The sequence below is a fragment of the Solanum pennellii genome, chromosome 4 (assembly GCF_001406875.1).
Source record: "Solanum pennellii chromosome 4, SPENNV200".
Taxonomy (NCBI): Eukaryota; Viridiplantae; Streptophyta; class Magnoliopsida; order Solanales; family Solanaceae; genus Solanum; species Solanum pennellii.
The window spans coordinates 6,587,315-6,610,452 of record NC_028640.1 but is presented as its reverse complement, the minus strand read 5'-3'; the positions used below and the strand labels follow the sequence as shown (position 1 = coordinate 6,610,452).

Sequence of the window (23,138 nt, the reverse complement as noted above, 5' to 3'; positions counted from 1 at the left end):
GGGGGGGGGGGGGGGGGGTTATTCATCGGGACTTAAGATTCAGAAGGAACCTGCATGATTGGAAGATTGAAGAATCACATAATCTGATTGAATTTTTGTATGGGCTAGCTACTCCTAACAATTTAACGGATGTATGGAGCTGGCGAGAGAGTGGAAATGGATTATTTACCGTTAGCTCTTTCTATAAGAGGTTACTAGTGAGAGAGGAAGGTACTTTTCCCCATGACTATATTTGGATCCCTAAGGTCTGTTTCTTCGTATGGTTGGCAGCTGTGCGATTTTAACACCGGAAAATCTGGGAAAGAGGCGGATCACCTACGTTAGCTGGTGCTTTATGTGTAAGAGTGCAGGTGAAAATATAGATCATCTCCGATTGCACCGCAAGGTGGCTAATCGGTTATGGTGGGTGATCCTCAATTTGTTTAAGATGCAATGGGTGATGCCGGGCACAGTGAAGGAGGCTTTGCAAGACTCATAGGAGAGGGAAGAGAAGCTCAAGGGTATGGAGTGTTTTCCCCTATAGCAATCATGTGAGTCACTTGGAAAGAAAGAAATAGTAGGGCTTTTGAAGGCATGGAGCAAGATTTTGTTAAGTTATAGAGTAGTTCTTCGTCTCTAGTTTCGTTTTGGTGTACTTATAAGGTCCCTGTTTGTATAGATGATTGGGTCTCTTTTGTTGAGAACCATACGTTAATGTAGGTTCTCTTCTTTCGGTATACGGCTTGTATACAGGTGTTTTCCCCTTTTGTTAATAAAATTATTTAACATATATAATAAAATGCTGCAGAACAGATTGTACCAGATAGCATTGACAGTGTTGTTGTCTTTCCTGCTCCGTTAGTTCCTAAGAACCCAAAACACTCTCCTTCTTGGACAGAGAAAGTCAGTGAATGGACAGCAGTTTTTGGAACTTGGGACTTCCCTCCGGGATAGACCTGAAAAAGATGCATACATAATTGAACATAATTAACACTCTTTTTTTATTTTTTGGAAAAATTACTTGGATGAATACATTTTAATAAATAATTACTGATTTTAGCGATACTATTTATTTATTACCATTTTGTAACAATACATAGCAATACTATGTTAAATCTGCAATATGCATTTACACTGAATATGTATGCAATATATATGTATTATAACTTTTTTTTAAAATATATTATGCTTGTTTGGTAAGAAAACGACACATTGTGTTACAAGTGTATTAAAATGAGTAATAAATGTATTATTCATCAATTATATGTTAATAATAAATTGTTGCCCGTAATATGTATTAGAACTTTATTATAAATGTATTAAAAGTGATCAAGTGAAAACAAATTTTATTGCTATAAATGGTAAATATTTTTTTAATATAGTATATTTATGCAAGTTTCCCTTTATATTTTTTGATAACCCTGGTGTTAAGGCCCGCTTTCAAACCTCAGCTAATTCCACGGGATACCTGCCCACCTCTCACTACACTGTCCACTAAGGATGTTCAAGCTAGAACAGATGTGAAGAAATCACCTAGTGTTCTTCTTTCGTCTCTTCGGTGATTTGAACTAGAGACCTCATGGTTCTCAACCCACTTCATTGACCACTAGGCCACAACCTTGGGTGTAATTGAACAGAATTAACACTCAAATATTTTTAATGTTTTGACAAAAGGACACAAATATTTTCATCTACAGGAAAGAGATTTTCTTTTTGAGATGGAACTGGAAAGAGAAAATTCATACCTTCCGAAGATTACGGAGGTGGATAACTGCATTATCAGTTGAGCCAGACAAAACCCTGTCTCTCTCAGCTTTAACATCTATGTCCTCGTCGGGTTCAGAAGCAACATTCCCAGAGGATGATCTCAGAAGAGGTTCCGAAAACCCAAAGGAATTAGCGCGCCTAGATTTTCCCAAGCTTTTCCACCACTCATGAATTCTGGAAAGATTTCTTTTTTGTTGAGGCAGGAATTCAAGCCCCAGAGTTATAAGGAAATACACAATGGCCTGCATTGATGGATTATCCAAAATCATAAAGTTCTCTTAAAACCTAAGAGATCTTAGCAAAGGCTATAAATGAGGTGGCATACAGAAAGCAAGGAAGAAAATCATGAACAACGAAGACATGACGGGGGTTAGTAATGCTAAGAGAAAAACTATTGTTCCTTACAATACATAATATATGTGAATGTATAAATCACAAAACTTGCATCAACTGATCAAAGACTACAAAAGACCAAGAAGAAATATGACTACCAAATGAAGATCTCAACCGGCAAAACTGCTTGTGCAAAATTTGAGGTCAGCCAATGAATTATTCCATTGTCAGCATGTACAAGCTCAGAGTAGTAGTGATAAAGTAGTCCATGAAGATGGTGGAAATGATTGGCTGTACAGAGTAGCCCTTTTTTTTCTTTTTTTATGTGATGATAACTAAATCCCCAAGGACCAGTAGAACATGGTTCCAAACTCGGTGAATAATGGGTCTGTCCCTCTTCCCGTCTCCAAAATATTAGGCTTTTGTCAGCTGGGTTCGAACTTGCAAAAAGCAAGGTAACTATTTATGTCGGAAGAGGTAGAAAATGCACCTAATCTTAGCATATTTAAGCATAAATGATACAATCTGGTGGAGATGAATGTCACTTGTTTTCAACAAATGAATTGTCTCTTTCCATCACACGAGGAGAGAACAGAGGTATAACTCAACAAAACCAGAAGATATAGCACACATGAACTTTTTTCTTAAGAAGTAGCTACGAGATGATCAAGCTGAAATAAGATATACTTCTTCCAAAGAAAAAAAATGATCAAGCTGCAATAAAGTTATTAGTCAGCAGACCAGATGACTACCTCAGCAGCCAAGTATGATAAGGAAGCACCAGTCACATTCCAGTCAAGTATGTTATCTCTAGATCCATTCTTCATCCCTTGTCTTAAAAGCGCCAATGAAGCTAATCCATCAGCGAAGCAAAATCCTGGTGACAGTCTAAAGAAATTCTGAAAAGATTGTCCCTCGTTAGTAGGATCACATATGCTACTGAATACAAGACGAGACATTACTTAAATGTAATTAGATAATGAGTCTCTGAAACAAAACGATATCTTACTTGGCAATCCAACTAAAGTATTTCATTTGTTATTTCCATTGGTGATAGCATACTTTAGAGTGGTGTAAAAAGGAGGTCTTTTCAAGAGTACATTTCTGTACATTGATTAGTACTGGGTTTAAATTTTCCATCTTTTTGTTTATCTAGTTTTTCTTCTCCTTCCAGATAATCGATTTAGGACTTGTAAAATACTCGCTTAATGTTAAGTTGTAACTAGAGTAGTCATTCCCTGATCTTACTGCTATCTAGGGAAAGCTTCCATGTGACTAATAATGTAAAGCTCATAGATAAAAAATGATTACAATATTTCAAACTTTGGCATCAGAAAGTTTAAAGGGAGCTTTCGAACAATGGTAAAGTTGTTTCTAGGTGACCAATAGGATATGGATTCTAGTCGTGGAATCAGCTACTGATGCTTGTGTCCAGGTAGGCTGCCTACATCCCCCTTGGGGTGCCGGCCTCCCTAAACCCTGCATAATATCAGGATGCTTCATGCACCAGGCTGTCCTTTTTTAAATCAAAAGGGTAGCTTAATGCATGGAAAATGACAATTATTAGATAATTCTTTTTAAAAAAACACTCTAAAGGATGTCCTTAAATTCTAAAGCTAAAATCATTTCACATAACAAAATATAGTATAATTCAGAAAAAGAAATATTTTAGGTCTTCCAACCTTGAGCACAGAATTTAAGTGTGTTGTAGAATTTATATATCCCATTATAAACGATAGAACCATAAGAATGAGGCCAGTGAAAACTTGAATGAGAAGAATGACATTCTGCATGTAAAAACAATATCAAAATCAGCAAAAAAAAGAATTCCGATTGGTATCATGATAAAAAAATATTCAACAGCTCAAATCTTCAGATATCCTGCATAACATATACCTGAGCCATGCTGTGCTCGGAAAAGAAGAATGTGAGGCAGTATGTTGATGAAGCAATTGCTAGTCCATATTCAAGAAACAACAGAATTGTTGGAATGAGAGAATCCTTTCCAATAAATTGATCAAGACCTACAGAAACAGTTCCTTTTAAGATTTTGGATAGTGAAAATCGGATTTAAGAAAGAAGGTAATTATGAAGAAACAAAAATAATACAACTTAATGTGGTATTGAACAGAGAAAAAACGTCACAAAGTGGATAGAACTAATGAGATATACTAAAGAATGTCCCATATAAGTGATGACCTTCCTCGACTAGGAGGTTACCCAGTGTAATCCCACATGTGGGGTCTGGGGAGGGTGGTGTGTACGCAGCCTTATCCCTACCTTGTGAAGGTAGAAAGGTTGTTCCGACAGACACTCGGCTCGAGTAAACATATCAAAAATCAAGTATGTGAAGCAAATATAATAGCGAAGAAGTCATGCTAAAAACAACTAAAAAGAGAACCAAGTAGCAACAATAAATGATATGATTATTGAAGCAAAGGGAACAACAGGTACTGATTCGACTACCTACCAACCTTCTACCCTAATCCTCGACCTCCATATCCTTCTATCTAGAATCATCTCCTCGGTAAGCTGTAGATGTGCAATGTCCTTCTAATAACTTCTCCCCGAGACTTCTTCAACCTACCTCTACCTCTCCTGATAACCAGTGATCCGTATAACATATGCTAGAAAATGGACCTCGGATCTAGCTCAACCCCAAAACTAGCTCATGAGGTGAGGATATCCAAAGACTATGACTCTAACGCCGACCCGCAAGCCCATGATTGAACATGGCTTCATAACTTGCGATCTAACACAACCCCCAAAAATAGCTCTACAAGGAGACAATAGACCATACCCTCAACCAATGTGGGACTCTTAACTTTCTTTTCTGCCATCACATATTCAACCAGCCAAAGTAACACAGTTTAGATACGACGGAGTAACTATGGGTTTTATCTCAATCTTATGTGAGAGATCAAGTAACTTGGGAATAGTACAGTGAAATGACAAGATGCTGCTGAAGGAATTATAAGACAGACTTGTAAAACAATTTTTTAGGACAAATGGTAGAGGAGAGTGAATCGAAAAGTAACAAAATCCTTACTCTTTAAACCAACAAAGGATATGATAGAAGATGTTAACTAACTGAAGACATCTGTATCCAGAATCACAAAGTTAGAAAGAAATTGAGATCCACAACAATGCATCACAACTATGGATTCCAACTTTTCTATTTTTTCTTTCATCAAATATGATTTACTACTATCATTTATTACTTGATCAAAACCCGGGATAAACCTGTTAACTAGACCTGTCAGGTATTTCAAATTTTCACCTGAGGTCTTTAATCTAAAAATGATATCTCATTAATGAAATGGCTCTTTGAAATGTTTTCACAATGCATAGTAGGAGAAATCTGAAACTTCTCCACAAGAATCTCATAAAAAGTTGCAATCTACAACAGAAATAGTACAATCTATGAAGAGCATAGTAACAATTTAAGAGAAGTGAGGCTTTAGCAAAATTCTTCTAAACTTTTTATTTAAAACCTAAATGAAGAACTCTTGACAATCAATCATTTATGTGAACTCATTTATGTATAGACAGATGGGTCAGACTGCAGCATACCAAATATCCAAAAGAGAACTAACGCGAATGATGAAGGAAATAAGAAGCTGATGAAATCCCATATATATGTGGAAGCCCAATATGAGAGTATGGACACCTACAGAATTTGAAAGCATGAAAGCATCATTAAGAAAGCAATTCTTAAAATGAGGGATAGACCAAGACATGTCAATGAGAGAGCTACTATACCCCACTGATTAGCTGTTGATGCTTAGCTTTCACTTCACGTTCCTACAGAAAAAAACAAAAATGAATACGATTAGTTTCCAGCCAACAGAGTGGTTATACTTGACAACTTAAAAAAATTGCAGAAATCACTCCTTCAAGGATGAAATAACATCCAGAACAAATGAACACGCCAATTATGGATGAGCACCATTGTTATGGCTTATTTCTTAGTGAGAAACGTTAGAATATAAAGAAAATGAGTTCAGATCACACATGTCTAGAATCATTGTGCGTTAAAAGGGGCATCCCATGCACTAAGGCCTAAGCTCCCATTATTTGTGGGGTCCGAGAAAGGTCCAGACCACAAATGCAGCCTTACCCTGCATTTTTGTGAGTGGCTGTTTCCACTCAAACCCGTTACGCAAAGGGTACCCTATCATTGTACTTGAATACAGAAACTAATATAAAATATTCTACGGGATACCTTAAGATGCTCTCTATTTAAACATAGAAAAACTTACTTTCTTAATAAGAGACTGATTATTTCCTAGCCTAATAACTCCTATACAAGGAGCACCTTTTGAACATTTTTGTTTTAATAAGGCAGCACCTCTAATTACTTCATAAAAGATTCTCTTCCTCCGAATCCCTCTCTATTCAAAGAGGAAGGTATATTCAGACCCAGACTTTCCAGCAACACCACTTACAATTATTTGATAGTAAGCTCTTTTAATTTTCAATCAATCAAAGTAAGATCCACCCGGTGGGATCAAGAACACCTATAAATATCATTTCTTAAATGCAATACAAATTGCTAGGAGAAAGAGTAAATTTACCTTGACAATCGCCACCGCGAATGAGGCAGGAATAAAAGAAAAGGCTATAGTGATTACAACTGCAGCAGAGAAGGCGTCGAGATCCTAAAACACAAATGAAGGATACAAGATAACCAAATAAGAAGCAAATTCAGATTGCATCATTGACTGATGTATTATAAAGCAATAGTGTCAATCAAATATTGGGAAATGTAAGTTGACAACTTGTTATTTCACCAAACTATTTATGGTTAAAAGGAGTATGTGTCGGTGGTAAAAGACTAGCTTCAAATCTGCACAAGATTCGAGTACAGAATCTACTTATAGTGAAAGATAGGCACGTAACTTCCAGAAATCAAAACGAACTGTTAGATAAGACATGTTATAGATGATGTTTTACTAGTTACATATAGCACATGTAACTTAAACCCGTGAAACAACCTGCAACACCACTTAACCCAAGATTTACTTTGACAGATTATCATATTAAATTTTATTTACAGGAATAATGTATCGCCCAGCAAGCATGACTTCACCATTGCTTGTTCTTTGAGAAATAGCCAGTAAAAGAATATTGCAGCGGAAACAATTAACCAACAGATCACGTAGGATGCTACAATGTCTTCAATGATAAAATGATAGCAAATCATACATGATGTTGCTGATGCTGGCTTGCCGTCTGCGGCAAAGGGTGGTTACGAGTGTGAATTGTCATATTCTCATTTTGTGTAGCTAGCCTTAGTATTGCTGAATTCATCAAATTGATAAATGTAGGAGCAGAATGCTGGCAAGTACTGTTGTATAGAACAGTGTACCCAAGGCTCCCGTCACCACTCTGATTATCCATGACTATCGCTCCATACCTGCAATAGAATATGCATGAAACTGATTTAAAGAAGGAAAATCTAACTCATTTGGCAGACCTATCAAGCTAAATAAATAACCACTGCAGGCAAATCAGGAAAAAGTAGGATGTATAATATGAACATCATATTCAACCGGAATGTGATGAGATTTCATTTACTTGCAATTGAAATAGGATAAAGACAATAGGAGGTTTCTGACCATAAAAGATGCCCAGGGTAGTACAGAATATCTTGTAAAAGCGACTTTTGTTATTGTAATTCATCTTCACAATAAAATAATCCAACCACCATTATGTGTTATTGATAAATGCATCACATTCCATGAGTTAGCACATTTACGCATGTTAGGCATACTTGTTGTAAGCACATATACATGTTTTAGGGATAGAAGTCACATGTTTAATTGCCTGCAACAGTAGGGGTTGGCCATCTAGGTCGAGCTCCTCGCACATGGTTGCCTAGTGCGGTTTGGAGCTATTGCATAGGAGTGTGATTTACCTGGTGCACACCCAAAGGGTAGTGGTTGCGGGTTCCCTTGTCATCAAAAAAGAAGTCACATGCCTAACGTGTTGTAAGCATATTTATGCATGTTAGGCAAAGAAAAAAAAGTCTCAACCCACATAGAAGTAAATTCCATGTATGAAAGGTTGTTAGATAGTACACTTTATCCCCATTCCCTCATTTATATAAACCTCGACCACTCCACCTATTGTCGTAAGGTTTTAGTTGGATACTCGCAATATTTCACATGGTGTTAGAGACAAACCCATCCAAATTCTTGTTACCCAATCTTGGGCCCCCATGTTATAGTTTATACACACACCAATGTCCAAAACTTAGCATACAAAGGTTGTTAAGTATCTCATATTGATCAAGGGAATGGAACGGTGTCTCCTGCTATGATCTTGGACAATCCTCACCTCATGAGCTAACTATGAAGTTGAGCTAAGCCCAAAGCCCATGTTCTTAACAATATTCACCAAGGAAAACTATGATTATATTTCCTTTTCTCATGAGTGAAAACATAATAATTCATGTTTTAATTTAATAATCATGTACTGTCTCTAACAGATTAAGCTGCTTCTATATTTGGTGATCACACACTTCAAACAATGTGAGACAATCCCATTACATCAACCAATGTGGGACACACTAACACACACATTCAGGATTGGATATATGGAGCATAAATAACATAACAAGGGAAATCCAACATCCGGAAAGACAACAACAGAAAGGAGAACGGGAATGGATCTGTAAGACCACATTAGGAAAAAGACATTTGGCTTAACTCAACCACAGAACATAGAGCAAATGGTGAGGATTTCCAAAGACTTGTAAGGAGACAATAGACCATGGCTGCAATAAATGTGTGACCCTGTTACACCCCCCCCCCCTCCACAAGCTTAGACTAGACATCCACTGGGAATAACACAGGGCTACAACATTGGAAAACACAATAACAGGGATGAGCTATAGATACTTCTCCTTTTGGAGCACTAGTAAAATACTAACCCTACACAACATACCCAACGTAATCCTACAAGTGGAGTCTGGAGAGGGTAAGATGTACGCATACTTGCCCCTACCTTTGTGGGGCAGAGAGATTGTTTCCAATAGACTCTCGTCTCAAAAGCAAAGCTATTCAGGGAAGGGTTGCAAGAAGAAAAAAAAATTACAGCAATTGTTTGAAGCTGAAGATGACTTTCAGAGTAACTCACCTTGACTGATAAGATTCGTTGAAGCTAGACATCAGATATTCACTCATTGAAAGTAGGACAGGGCCCAAAGTTGATCCTGCTGCTTCTATGGCGTCGTTCAATGCCTTGGTAGAATCAGGAAACCTGTATGTTGTCTCTTGATACTTTTGGATCCAGCCTCCATGGACATGGTTGGCAACCTGCACAGTCAAAGCATTGATGAAGAACCTTCAAGTATGATTAGAAAGAGTAAACACGCGGCCGTAAATAGTAAACAGACCTCCTTTGCTATAGGAGAGGTGAGGTCAAAAGGAATTGGACCACCTCCACCACCACCACTCAATAAAGGATTAAAGTACGAGGTCGTGAAGAAGACCGGCTGCTGATCAGGATGTGGCTTAAGCTTAAGAAACAGCAGACCAAGAAATAAAAAGAAAGCAGGAATTAACAGCTGGAATACAATTGTTTTCTGATCTCTTTGTGCTGATTTCGCTCTCTTAATAAGTAGGGCTTTCGAGTGTTTCCAGAAAGTAGACCTTGACAGTATACAACAGCAACAGCACTGCATTGTTACAAGCCTAATGACACTTGAAACTGCAGTCCATATTAGATTACAAGCTGAAAAAATTAAAGTCACCATAAACCAAATGACTCCAAAATAGTTTCCACATAATTTGGAAGGGAAGAATGTCTTCGGAGCATTAGTTTGGCACACTTTTAAATCAACGGAATCACATAAATTTGGATCAGCTTTCTCTTCAAGGAGCTCCGCTTGATCGAAGTCACCACCAGCAACCCTCAGAAACACTTCCTCAAGAGTTGTGACAGATATGCCATAACTCTCAATGCCAAGATTGCCTACCTCTCTACAGTCTGTTGTTTCAAATCCAGAGTTGGATCTTCTCATGCAGCGCTCTATTTCCCGAAACATGCTCTCAAAGGAGGATGAGGATGCTAGGGGAAGCTTGAAGGAAACCTCTGCTGCAACCTAAAATAGTAGAAAGTTTTTACTGTTTGGCATGATTAACAAAAGTTTCTTGTTGAAAGAAAGTTTTTCTTTTCCTCCTTTTTTTAATGTGATTGAGCTAAATATGCAAGTAGGCATCCTAAATCAAACTCCATAGTCAAAACACATCAATGCGGAAGCTATTATAGAATGAGAAAGAAGGGCAAAGGAAGGGAAAAATTAAATATTGAAGAAAGAGAAGTACTTCGCTCACGCATGTTGCAGAAGGTACATGGCGGTAAACGATATCAGCAGCCACTGAGGCACCTGGTGCAGTCTGCAGAAAATAGCAATACACAACCAAGAATCTTAGAAATTATTATTTTGAGATATAAAGGCCCTAACTTTATGAATCATTAACCTAGCTAAGATGAGCATACCTTAACCAGAGTAAGAGTGTAACCAACCCCATACTGATGTTTCAAGAAGATTGAACTATCAAGAAAATGAAAACTTGGGTTGATAAATTTCAGAAAGGACATTAAATTATAAAAGCAGCATTAACTCATGGCTACAGAGAGGGACAACTAGTCTCAAGATGGTCACTCCTCGTAAGGGTAGCAGAGTACACCTTGCCTAGCGCCATGTCTTCTATAAAACTATAACTTTAAGTGGAGCAAAAAAATTTTCAAAAGAAACTGAAGTTCTCAATTGCAAGAGAAATACCTTCCACAGCACTTTAGAGAACCATTGGCCATGATAGCAATCCGATCTCCTAGCACATCAGCTTCATCCATGGAATGTGTTGTAAGTAATATAATTCTTCCCTTCTTTTTTCTTTTAATCAGCTGCCAAGTTAACCGCATAGAGTATGGATCCATTCCACTTGTTGGTTCATCCAGAATAATAACCTAAGAAGTGGACTAAAATTTTCAGGACGTTTCAAGGCACAATCAATGAACAAAATTGTTTAACCTGTACTAACCTTACTGTTCCCTATAAGAGCTATCCCAAGGGACAACTTCCTTTTCATACCTCCAGAAAGAGCTTTAACAACAGTATTAAGCTTGTCTGCCAATCCAACCTAATGAAACATAAAGAACAAACATCCCGTCCACGATCAGCTTATTAAGGATGAGTTCTCAATTAAGCCATGGAAGAAACTATTTAACAAGCAGGACCACCAAGGAAAAGGAGAGAAGCTATATTTGTTATAATTATCAAGAAACAGGGCTCATGCAATCAATAATTACTTGTCCTATGTGAAGGCTCTATGCAGGAAAGTCATTTGTATTGCATAAACTAAACAAAAGAAACTTCAGATTTTAACTACTTATGATACAACATAGGACCTTTTCAGCCTTTTTAGTTTCCAAAAGTATCTGGTGCTCTATCAATCAGTTTAAAGTACCACTAGTTCATCTTGCTAGAAAAAAAGTGACACCAGATATTTTGTACAGGAAGATAATTTAATCTACATTCAAGATTCAAGAAGATATAGCACCGTAATCCATTTATCGGCTATCTCAATAATGCTCAGGGTAAAACTCACCTCATCAACCATTTCAGTCACAGCCTTTTCCTTAGAATCTTCAGAAACACCCTTTAAATCAGCGAATATTTCCAAATGTTCCTTCACCTGGGAAAAATCATTTAACCACGATATGGTCATGAATAGGGGACAGTATACACTCGCAACTAAAAGCATAGAGCACATGAACCTCTAAAAAAAATAGAAACATATCAGAGGAATGGACCATGCAACAGAAGAGTTTCGGCGATGTCCCGAAACATCATCATGCAGCGAAGGTTTGATAGAAATATCATCATTATGTAGAAGAACTTATTTACTCCACTTATGGGATTACACTGGATATGTTGTTGTTGTTGTTGTAATAGTAGTAGAACTAATAGGATCACCAGATATGCTCAAAAATCTTTGGTTCTATACTGGTTTTTAATTGATATTTCAGGTGTGATCTAGAAGTGTTATCTATTTGCAGTATTCAGAAGATAAAATAAAACTTTTCAGGAATAGTGGGCAAATTTGTTGAGGTAGATATGTCTTTGTTACAAAAATTAATCAAAGATAACCAAATAGATGTCCCTAATTCCTCAGAAACTTCATAATGATAGACTGCCAACTAGTTGAGATAAAGGTTTAGTTGTTGATACAGTCTTTTTTGTTACAGCTAAAGACTTGTATGTAAGTGTACATATAAATGTGAGAGTTATTAAACCCCATTTACCTTTAAAGAAATTATGTAAGAACATTGGTATAGATGATCTCGAATATAGCAGAATCGATATAGAGGATTTCATATCGGCGACCTTAACTAGCTTGGGGTTAAAGTTTAGTTAATTGATTGACAGTTAAAATTTTCAATAGAAGGATAAGGAACACCTCTAGATGATACCGCCTCAATATAAGTGTAGGGAATTAGAAGCACATGAAGCACAAAATGAAGTGAATACTTCTAAATTCAGAATTAACACAGTCAACTAGACATTTATGTGGATAACAAGGTAATTGAAATTCTCACAAAGAGGGAAGTATCAATAGCATCTCCCACAGCATTCAAATAATTTGCTTACTGTTAATTCAGGGAAAAGAATATCATACTGAGGACAGACTCCCAAACTCTTCCGTATTTCATCCTGTTAAAGCAACAAAACTAAGTTAGATAACCAAAGTATCTGAAGTTCTGAACAAAAGAGACTCAAAATGAACAATAAGAGAATAGCAACCACCACGATAAATTTCATTGAGTTAAATGATCCACTAAACAAGTTCTTCATTTGGGTTTAATGAACAGGCACAAAAAGACGCGCACACATATTCCTAGTGGCTCATATGAACATTTCAAGGCTCTCAATCTTGTCAAAATATGAGGATCTCAATGTGTGATTTACCATGTCAGTTAAGATGTTCTTCCCCAATACCAGAGCATCTCCCGAAGTAGGAGAAATGAGACCAACAAGCATGGCTATTGTACTGCTTTTACCAGCCCCGTTGTGTCCTTCAAAATAAAGAAGTTATTTTTAATCAACATTATCAAGAGAAATAAATGATATAAAGCAGGCAAGAAAAACAAATAAGAAATTCAAGAGAACTAGTAAAAGGTATTTTTCCTTGAAAGAATTGTGAAATGAAATGCCCACATTCTGACAAAGTCAGACAGAAGATTTCACAGGCTATTGCATGATCTTTTTTGTTTTTTTAAGTAATAAATTTCATTAAAGAAGGGAGAAAACACACCTGTATATAAGTAAGGCAAAAATAAGATCATACAAAAGTACATGGTTTTCTAAAATGACATCATTGAATTATCTTACAAACCAAGAGAAAAAAAGAGAACATTTAGAAGTTCATTCTAGTTGTACCATTCTAATAGACATTGCTGTGTCGTATAATAAGGAAATTAAAGATAAAGCAAAATTTGTACACGTTAAACTAATCATTGGTCCTCCAAAACTTGTTCTCGACCCTCATTTGTCTTTGAGGACTATTGTCCAGCTTGTTGTTGGTAAAAAATAGAGATTAATGATCCAGTGAAGCCACATAAAATGGCAGAGACAACCAATCATGGATACCTAAAAGCGCCAGAATCTGATTCTCGTATAAAGTCAGTTGTAAGGAATTAACAGCACAACAGTTTCCCCTGTTTGTAGCATACACCTTTCGTAGGTTCCTGATCTGAATACATCTGGAAATATTGTGAAGTACCACTGTAAGACAAAGAAACACATATTCCATTACATGCCCTAAAATCTTAAAAATTCAGATGACACAAATTTACCTGCCATCCGATTCTTGCTGCTTCATCTCCAAGCTCATTGATTCTAAAGTTGGTCTGGATACATCTTTTATAAAATCAGTACTACATATTTCATCATAGTTCTCAGTGAATATGACTTCTGAGGTGGATGCAGAATTATTTCTGGTTTTTCTCTTCCTCCCAAAGCACTTCTGAATCAAGGAATGCAATGGGTAACAAAATCCATTCTCCTTGTGGAGGACCTGATTGGATAAGTAAAACTTCTCAAACTCATCCTAAATGATACCATTAATAGCAGCTTTATAGAATACTCCAAAAGAATAAAATATGTAAAACCAACAGGAACCTCAAATTAGCAAGCTGTAATGGTCTTTTTAAATTTTAAAAAAGATGTTTTAAGAAAAAACAAAGCGAAAGAGGAAAAACCAGCAACTACAGTAAGTTGGGGAACTTATGGGAAATAAAGGGAGAGCAAAGCAGAATCGAGAAGATTTAAAAAATATTTAACTGAGTCCAGAAGAGTTACCTTGTCAAGATACAGACCAATTGCAAAGTACAACAGACTGTCAAGTAACATCATCAGGAGAGAGACCAAAAAGCACACTCCTGAAGATTCCTGTAGTACTAATATAAATAAACAAGGCAGTGATGTGCAGGAAACGAATAAGAAAAGAAGATAGAAATCTGAAAGAACATACCCGCCACATGTTACTCCACCGGAGTCCAACATGAGCACGCTCATAGTCAGCAAAATTGATGGATCCTAATGCAAAAGCCGTAGGTGAAAGGAAAGAAGCAATCACTTTCACTATCCTACATGAGAAATAAACAAGAAGTTTTATGCACTGCAGATATCGCTACAACTACAAAATCACATGGAATGAAGACTAACACAGAGACTGTTTCGTCGTTGACAGTATAATAGGGAAAGAATGCCCCAAGGAAAGTAAGGGTCCCGACAGCTACCGCGGTTTTTGCTCTCGTGAAGAACGTGGAAATCATAAAGGAGAGCATTATTCCACTGAGGCCAAAGGTAAAGAAGTACACGAACACCAAGGTCTTATCACTGTATTGAAACAGGGTACTCATGGTGCATACTGTAAGTAGCACAGAAGAAAGAGCAAACTGCCAAAGAAACAGAATATTAAACACGAAGTAGAGATGACTTATGTCATGAAAGATCAATATACCAAACAATAATGATAAGCAGCATAACTCAGACATGATGTGGTTCATGACAGGGGTTTTGGAAAAAAAAAACAGATGCTAAAATCAGACAGGAGAAAAAATTGTAGGTGATTCAATTTATTTATCTCCAAGGAGCTAATTCGTTTATTTTCATTTGTTAGCAAAAGATCAAGAAGTAATTACTATACTCATAGTGTCATACAACAGAAGAAAGCTTCTCTATAAAGTCATACAAAATGAAAAAGCTTCTCCCTTTCTTTCTTACTTTTCCACCTCTTCTGGTTTGGGTGTCGTGTGTGAACACCCGCAATTATGTTTTTCTTATGTTGGGGAATTAGTCTTTAGGGAGACAAATGTTGCCTTTTTACCTGAATAGCATATGTTATAAACCAAGAGAGATGGAATATTTCGTCCTTCAAACCCATCATATATAGGCCCTCTTTTATCTTGAGCTCCTACAGATCAAAGATGCCAAAAATAACTGCTATAAAAATTCTTCCACAACTGCCATCAAGTTAGACAGTGAAGAGCATGTTTTCGGGAGGAAAAACAAAGCAATTCTTTTTCAGATATACTATACCTTTTCTAAGACAGAATAACTTATTAGACGAGAAATCGGATAAAGAAACCCCAGCAAGTACCTACAAACCAATATATCAAAGCATGAGATAGAATAATAAAAGCACAGGAAAACATACATAAGTGGAGAAAGTCAATATGAACTCAAGAAGAAGAGAATTATAGAATTCACATACAGCACTCCCATGACTTTCTTGACAATGGACTGGAATTCGTCATCAGTATATTCACGAGTTGGAAATGGAGCAAGTCTTATGTCTGAAGGACTATACTGAGTCCATGGTATCTTGAGCTGGGCATCTGAATCAAGAGAGTGGCTAGGCAACCTTTGTAAGTTCGTCATAGTTGCTTGAGCAGCATATATTATGAATGAGTCTATGACTTGTTGGAGCTGTGAAAAGAAAAAAAGGAAAAATATTTATACACATTGTCAATCTCACATCAGCCTATCAATTCAGTGAACAGGTATATCACATTTTGCAGACACCAAATTCCTACTTCACAAAGAAGGTACCCCTGTCATCAAAGTTTTTTCTCCTTTTGATCTTGTCCTAATGCATGATGCAAAGTTACCCCCTGAATACTTGGCCCTCATACCACAGATAAAAAACATCCTCCATATCAACGCCTTCATACTATCTTACAGTCCATGCATATGACACTCACTTCAAAATCAGTAAGCTAGAGTACCATATAAGTAGCTTGCACTAAAAATGAGACAACTCATCCAACTAACTTAACCAACTCATATAGCTCCTCTAACCTAGTAATCTTAATCAATTTCATACTTGTGCAGTCGCACGATTCGAACTATGATAACTATGTAAGGACGGACCATAAGGAAATACAGAAAGAGAGATATTGAGAATCTCAAGAAACCTGTACTAAATGTGGGTATTGGGGTGGAAATGAAACCCTAAGTTACAACCTGCCAATTGATTTTGAGACCTTTAGCAACTTTTATGACATATAATTGTACCGGGATATGCAAAGTAGAAGATATAAGCCTACGGTCATATTTAACTCTGTTTCTTTACTTCATCCAAAAGATTAAGCAGCCAAAGAGGATAAATACGACATGTTTTAGATCTTAATGCAGGCAACATATATCTTGTTCAATTAATCTTTTCTGCCAGCTCGTCAGATATTTACTAATTTATTTTTGAGATATTTACTAATTTATTATGTCTTCAATACAACACCCTCTAGACATGGATTGGGTGCTTCACTTAAAAAGTTTAAGCAAAATATTCCATGGAACTAACAATAAAATGTGAACATAAATAAATTAGAACGACTAACATAACCATTGGATCCGAAAGGTAACAGAGAGGTTAACAAACTCTTACTGTTAAGAACCCACTGAGACCATATTGCAAAATTGGTATGGTGTTGACGCCTAATGCCAAATCATTCAGAAATGGACCATTTGTGTCCATTATGGTTCTAATATCAGGAAATCCTGAGAAAGCCCATGTATGGTTTAGGCGTATGCTATAATCAAATAACTGAGGACCTTGCTCATGAAATACTACTGCTCCTTTGATTTTGGGGTTTGTATGGTTCCTACAAAAAAGCAAGAAAAGGAAAGATAACTTGGCCTTTATCCTTCAGTCTAATATGAAAGTATAAAATGGATATACCATAAGGAAATGCACATGAAACCTCCCAAAGCAAATATTTTCCATCAGACAGTGTATCAAGAACTTAAATTTCACAAATACAGCAACAAAATGAAAATCAACATTCAGCAAGATAGTAAAATGAAAACATAGGAGAAAATGTTTCCTAATTGTGCTTTCATGCTTCTGGCTACACACAAGCGGGATCTATGTGGTAGTAATGTAAACATGAAGTACTTGTCTCTTTAGTTTATTTTTTTGATAGGTATGTAAGCATAAAGTACAGATACACATGTATTAAATGAAGAGACAATATAACATTCTTAAGAATCCTTCTGATATGTACCTCAAATTATAAACTACCAATAACGTAATTTGAAGAAAGTCAAGCAGGTATGTTAACTTCAAAGTTCAAAGAATAAACCTTTTTATGTTCAAACACAATGGAAAATCCAGAGAACATTTCATGCAACAATGGCATACTATAAACTGTATCATCTATATGACTTCTTAAGACATCCAACCTCAGCTATTGTATCATAACATCCAAATCGTAAGGTGGCGTCGGGTCCAGGAGAGTGGTCCAGGAAACAATGGGTGATACCAGGTACAGTAAGAGCCCCCTTGCACAGTTGGGCATTTAAAAGCAGGAATGAGAAGACCACGGCCATGGGAGGTTGCCCCGTTATCCCTTGTGTGGGTAGTATGGAAGGAGAAATTGGAGAGCATTACAAGGAATTGAATATGACTTTGCATCCAAGGGTGTGGCCTACTTGTCATTGAAGTTGGTTGAGAGGCATGCGGTCTCAGCTTCAAATCCTAGCGGAGGCAAAATAACTAGGTGATCTCTCCCTATATGTCCAAACCTAGGTGGACAAGAGTTATCCGGTATTGGTGGACAGAGTTATCCTGTACATGTGCAGGTGGGCGATAGCAGGTACACGGTAGATTTAGTAGAGGTGCGAGCAAGCTGGCTCAGGCACCACAGTTATAAAAAATGACTTTGTACATCTAAGGAATAGCCTCACGTCTAATTTCTATTTGGGGAAAGATCTAAGATTCGGGTTTTTGTTTAAAAAAAATACATTGATGAAGGTTTCCTAACTTATTTGTCTCCAGCTTGTATAAGGGAGCTTTTAAAAACAGTAACAAAATCATCTAACTTATTAAAAACAATCATGTAGCCTTGCGTCTAATTTCTTTTCGTAGAATCCACAAGATCTAAGACTGGTTTTTTTGTAAAGAAAAATACTTTGATGAAGGTTTCCTAACCTCTTTTGGTGTCCAGCTTGTATAGGGGAGCTTTTCGAACAGTAATAAAATTATCTACCTAATTAAAAACAATCATTACAACCAACTTCTAAGCCATATCCTCATATATAGATATACCAAAATAAAGTTGAAAAGACAACTCACTTATTCTGGTCATACGCAGCATAAAGATCTGAACGTAGATATGTTTCAAGTTCTTCTTCATCTTCATAAACTTTGGTAACTAGCTGCAAAAGAATAAATACTAAGCATCATCTGAAACAAAATCTAGAAGACATCTACCAAACTAAGAGACAGCGAGACTAGTTGAGTTCATCATAACATGCTTGTTTTTACAAAATGATGATCAGTATCAGTTCTTTATCCCAGTCTAGCAGATATCTGTCAAAGTGCATTCATCATAGCAACGGTGCCCTTTACAATAGCGAATGAAGTTAACCTCGTTCCCACCAGACAATATAAAACAATGAAATTGACCTGAGTAAGATTTCAAAATAATGGTAAAGTATATTATAAATCAAATTCTTTTGAAGGCAAGCCATTGGAACCATTGACTTACACTGGAACACCCTTTTTTTATAACTGAGAAATCCCCGAGAACCAGTGGACAAACACTTCTACACCAGAACACAATATATATATATATATATATATATATATATATATATATGAACAAAATCTTTTGGAAGTTATTATGCCCTTTTTCCCACATTACAGACACATCAATTGACAAGTGATCAGCACCATCATCTTAATACTTTGAAGATTTTCACTATAAGAGAAAAGAAGAACTGATTTCAACATTTAGAGAAAAATACAGTGAAGAAATATCAGTAAGAGGTAAATCTCAGAATATACCCTCAGTACGGGAAATTTTAGAGACAAAACGTTGATCAGCATCCTTGTCTCAGCTGTATTAGGTGCAAATGCCAAATACTCCTCCTTGGCCAATAGTAACTCCAGAACTTGGTTAAAAGGGGGAGAAGTGTTACTTTTTCCAACTTCCACAAACATCCCTCTCCCTTGACGAATATACCTGCATATTTCATGTTTACCAAATCAGATAGAAGAATCTTGACATAAGTACGGGGAACCAACTGAAAATGTAAATCTTTGTTAAGCAGGATATTGTTAACAAACGTTAATAGTCAGCGTACCAGCTTGGACGAAACAGAAGAAATTATCAACAACTATTAGTGTATATCTGCCACTCTCCGATCTCTCAAAATGTTTATACAGGCACTTGGAAAATGTAACAATAGAAAATAAATTATGTTGCTTCACTTAACTAATAGCGCAGGAAAAAAGAGCTTCATGCTTTCCTGAATATACTTAGTCCTACTCCATTTTCAGCCTTTCCAAAAGACACAAGTACTATGCAAACAGAGAGAATGCTAATGAACATAAATCTATTATGAGTAGGTAAAAGCAAGTTTAGGAAAACATACGGCTGAGCTGGATGGATGCGGATATCAGATTTACTCCTCACAGCAATCAACAGCAGCATAACGAGAGTTGGGAGTAAAATCTGTAGTTAAAAGATTTATTTTACAAAAAAATCATTAGTCCCTCTTCTCTCAATAAAAAGCTGACATCTCAAGAACCCACTGAGGACAGAATACGAAATCTAAAATATTAAGAGAATTTGATTACAAAAACAACTACTATGCCTCAGTCCCAAACAAGTTATAGCTGACCCCAACTTGTTTGAAACTAAGGCGTCATTGTAATCAAATTCACCACACATTCTTGCAATTTAATTTATTTAAACATTAAAAGAAAACAATTACAGATTACCTAAATGGTTAAGCAGTAGAAGTTGCTAAAAGAGTAAAACAATCAGTAACTAAAGAAGGGATAATCACAAGAAGGGAAGAAACAGATTCTACAGCAATACCAGGGTCCCTAAATTGTTTAGATGTGCATCCCCAATGTAATGCAGAAGCCAAAAACATAAACTCTGAAGTTTCCTTTTTCCCCCCTTTTGCCTACTGTGGTTTATAAGAGTTTGAATCAAATTAGTAGTTCACATGCAACGTTTTATAATGGTCCACTACTGATCACAGGAACCATTTACACTAAATTTCATTGATCCCCTGTCATGGTTTAGTTTTTCTTATTGGTTCTACATCTTTAATGGATAACATTGACTGTCTTCATAGTAGCACGACCGTAAGTAAAATCCTACGCAACTGCTACTTGTAATTCAGTATTTAAGCCGGTTGCCCAATAACATATGGTAGATGGACAACATGTAAAATTCATTTTATTTTTGGGGAGGAGGGGAAGGGGTGTAACAAGTAGCATTTAAAACTCTGTCCACCAAAGCTTAACCAGGTGAGACGAATACCCTAGCTAGTCTAGTCCTTTTGGCATTTGAACTCTGGTCGCGCATGCAACTTATTCTTTTGCAATGCTTCCAAATATTTTTATCTACAAGAGATAGCAGTGGATGAAGAACATTGGAACCATTGGAGCTCAACTCAGTTTGTCAAAAGTCAAATAGTAATCTGGCATTAAGGATTCAGTGCTAGCTCCCTGTTAAAGCTTCCCCCTTACATCTTTTTCCTAGTGGTGTATTTGATCCTTAACAGAACAGTCTTCCCTTTACTCCGGCATCCCCTCCCATCCAGACACCCCTCCCACCCCCTCACCCCATACACACCTGCAAAAAGAAAAACTGAGAAGTCGACTACTTGGACCAATGTTTTTGTTTTTTTGGAGACATTACCATTTTCCAGGATTACAACAACTCCTAAGAGGATGATCACCAAATTAAGCAGACTATAATCTCCTCACTCCATCATAGAAGGAAAATGAGTAATTAACAAGAAAGAATCAACACCAAAAATATAATCTTGGATAAAGATATGAAATTTAGGCAACAAACGATCCATGACAAAAATATACCAAAAAACTCAAGCAAAACCTGAAAAAAAGACTCACTCTTTTTTTCTTCAAAAAAGAAATCACTTTTTTTTTCAGTGAACATTATCATTTTCCAGGATTATAACAACTCCTATGAGGATGATCACCAAATAAAGCAATTATAACCACCTTGCTCCATCATAGAAAGAAAATAAGTAATTAACAAGAAGACATGATCACCAAAAACAGAATCTTGGATAAAAATATGAACTTTCTACAACAAATGGTCCATGATAAAATTATACCATAATTCAAGCAAACCCCACAATAGAAAAACTGATAATTTTTCCTTTCATCAAAGAAAAACTGAATCTTTTTTTCTCAGAATTGCAACAACTCCTAAGAGGATGATCACAAATGAAGAAATTAAAACATCCTCACTCCATCACAGAAAGTAAATAATAAGTAATTAACAACAAGGCATGATCACAAAAAAATAGAATCTTGAATAAAAATATGAAATTTAGACAATAAATTATCCATGATAAAAAAAAAAAACCAAAATTCAAGCAAACCCAACAATAGAAAAAAAGATTCTTTTTTCCTTCATCAAAAGAAAAATAGAATCTTTTTTACCAGGGGGACATTACAATTTTCCAGGATTATAACAACTCCTAATAGGATGATCACCAAACAGAGCAACTATAATCTCCTCACTCCATCAGACATGAACACCAAATACAGAATCTTAGATAACAATATAAACTTTAGACAACAAATGCTCCATGATAAAAAAAAATTATCAAAATTCAAGCCATCCCCACACAAAAAATTGATTCTTTTTTCCTTAATCAAAAGAAAAAATTGAATCTTTATTCTTTTTTCCCTATTTTTAAACTCTTTGAAGTATGAAATTGCATGAGCTAACCTCAGCACAGGTAACAAAAGGGTGTCTAATTTTGAGAAGCCAATTCTTCCTAAGCATAGCTTTGAGCTGTCTTCTTGAATTCCTCATATCTTCTTTTTCTTTCTCCTTCTTCTTTTCCATGATTCTGTTAAACCCCTTTTCAATTTCAAGGATTTAAACAGAAAAATGAGCAAAATCCAACTTCAAATTAGCTCCTTATTCTTCAGTCAGTGGACAGAAAAAAACAGAAAAGAAGGTGGGGGTAGTGTGGAGAAGGTGGCAAAGGAAGAAGAATCACTTTGGAAATGAGTTTTCTCTATTGTGTCAAAATGAAATCAATTCTCAAAACTAACAACAAGAAAAATGACAAAAATGGTCCCTAATGTTTGATGATAAGTTCAAAATAGTCCCTTTTTATGTATTTATGAAATAGTTTTGGTCCTCATCAAATATTTATGAACTAGAACAGTTAGTTTTTTTTTTAATAGACATAATAAAAAATAATTCAATCATAATATCAAGAAAGTCTCACTAAATCTTAATTATATAACATGACATAAACAATGTCTAATAGCAAAAATTACACCTTAAAAAATATGTATCACACTCTAGCAAACATTAGAAATAAATAATAAATATTATACCTTTGAAAAAAATAGCTTTTAAAAACTTAACAAATTAAAATTATTTGAGTCAATATTTGACGGTTATTTTAATTATATCTTCAAACATATGGAATATTTCTGTCATTTTCTCAACTAACACATGCCAAATAG

The 23,138-nt window shown here is 36.0% G+C and overlaps 1 protein-coding gene across 1 annotated transcript in view; it reads right to left on the bottom strand.

The window, feature by feature from the left end:
* Nucleotides 1-22,503, bottom strand: part of LOC107017742 (ABC transporter A family member 1) — a 26,871-nt gene extending 4,368 nt beyond the window's left edge. Inside the window, exons 1-31 of the mRNA XM_015217989.2 lie at nt 22,384-22,503; nt 20,036-20,115; nt 19,446-19,623; nt 18,732-18,814; nt 17,043-17,259; nt 15,870-16,084; nt 15,695-15,755; nt 15,483-15,569; nt 14,819-15,051; nt 14,625-14,739; nt 14,453-14,542; nt 13,948-14,168; nt 13,742-13,854; nt 13,061-13,167; nt 12,743-12,805; nt 11,700-11,786; nt 11,133-11,231; nt 10,874-11,058; nt 10,588-10,642; nt 10,413-10,484; nt 9,482-10,189; nt 9,223-9,401; nt 7,288-7,498; nt 6,657-6,740; nt 5,842-5,883; nt 5,653-5,749; nt 3,976-4,103; nt 3,762-3,866; nt 2,832-2,978; nt 1,725-1,988; nt 800-935 (exon numbers count right to left, since the gene is read on the bottom strand). Of these exons, the coding sequence (XP_015073475.1) occupies nt 800-935; nt 1,725-1,988; nt 2,832-2,978; nt 3,762-3,866; nt 3,976-4,103; nt 5,653-5,749; nt 5,842-5,883; nt 6,657-6,740; nt 7,288-7,498; nt 9,223-9,401; nt 9,482-10,189; nt 10,413-10,484; nt 10,588-10,642; nt 10,874-11,058; nt 11,133-11,231; nt 11,700-11,786; nt 12,743-12,805; nt 13,061-13,167; nt 13,742-13,854; nt 13,948-14,168; nt 14,453-14,542; nt 14,625-14,739; nt 14,819-15,051; nt 15,483-15,569; nt 15,695-15,755; nt 15,870-16,084; nt 17,043-17,259; nt 18,732-18,814; nt 19,446-19,623; nt 20,036-20,115; nt 22,384-22,503 (4,582 nt within the window). The remainder of the gene's footprint in view (nt 1-799; nt 936-1,724; nt 1,989-2,831; nt 2,979-3,761; nt 3,867-3,975; nt 4,104-5,652; nt 5,750-5,841; nt 5,884-6,656; nt 6,741-7,287; nt 7,499-9,222; nt 9,402-9,481; nt 10,190-10,412; nt 10,485-10,587; nt 10,643-10,873; nt 11,059-11,132; nt 11,232-11,699; nt 11,787-12,742; nt 12,806-13,060; nt 13,168-13,741; nt 13,855-13,947; nt 14,169-14,452; nt 14,543-14,624; nt 14,740-14,818; nt 15,052-15,482; nt 15,570-15,694; nt 15,756-15,869; nt 16,085-17,042; nt 17,260-18,731; nt 18,815-19,445; nt 19,624-20,035; nt 20,116-22,383) is intronic.
* Nucleotides 22,504-23,138: the final 635 nt, after the last annotated feature.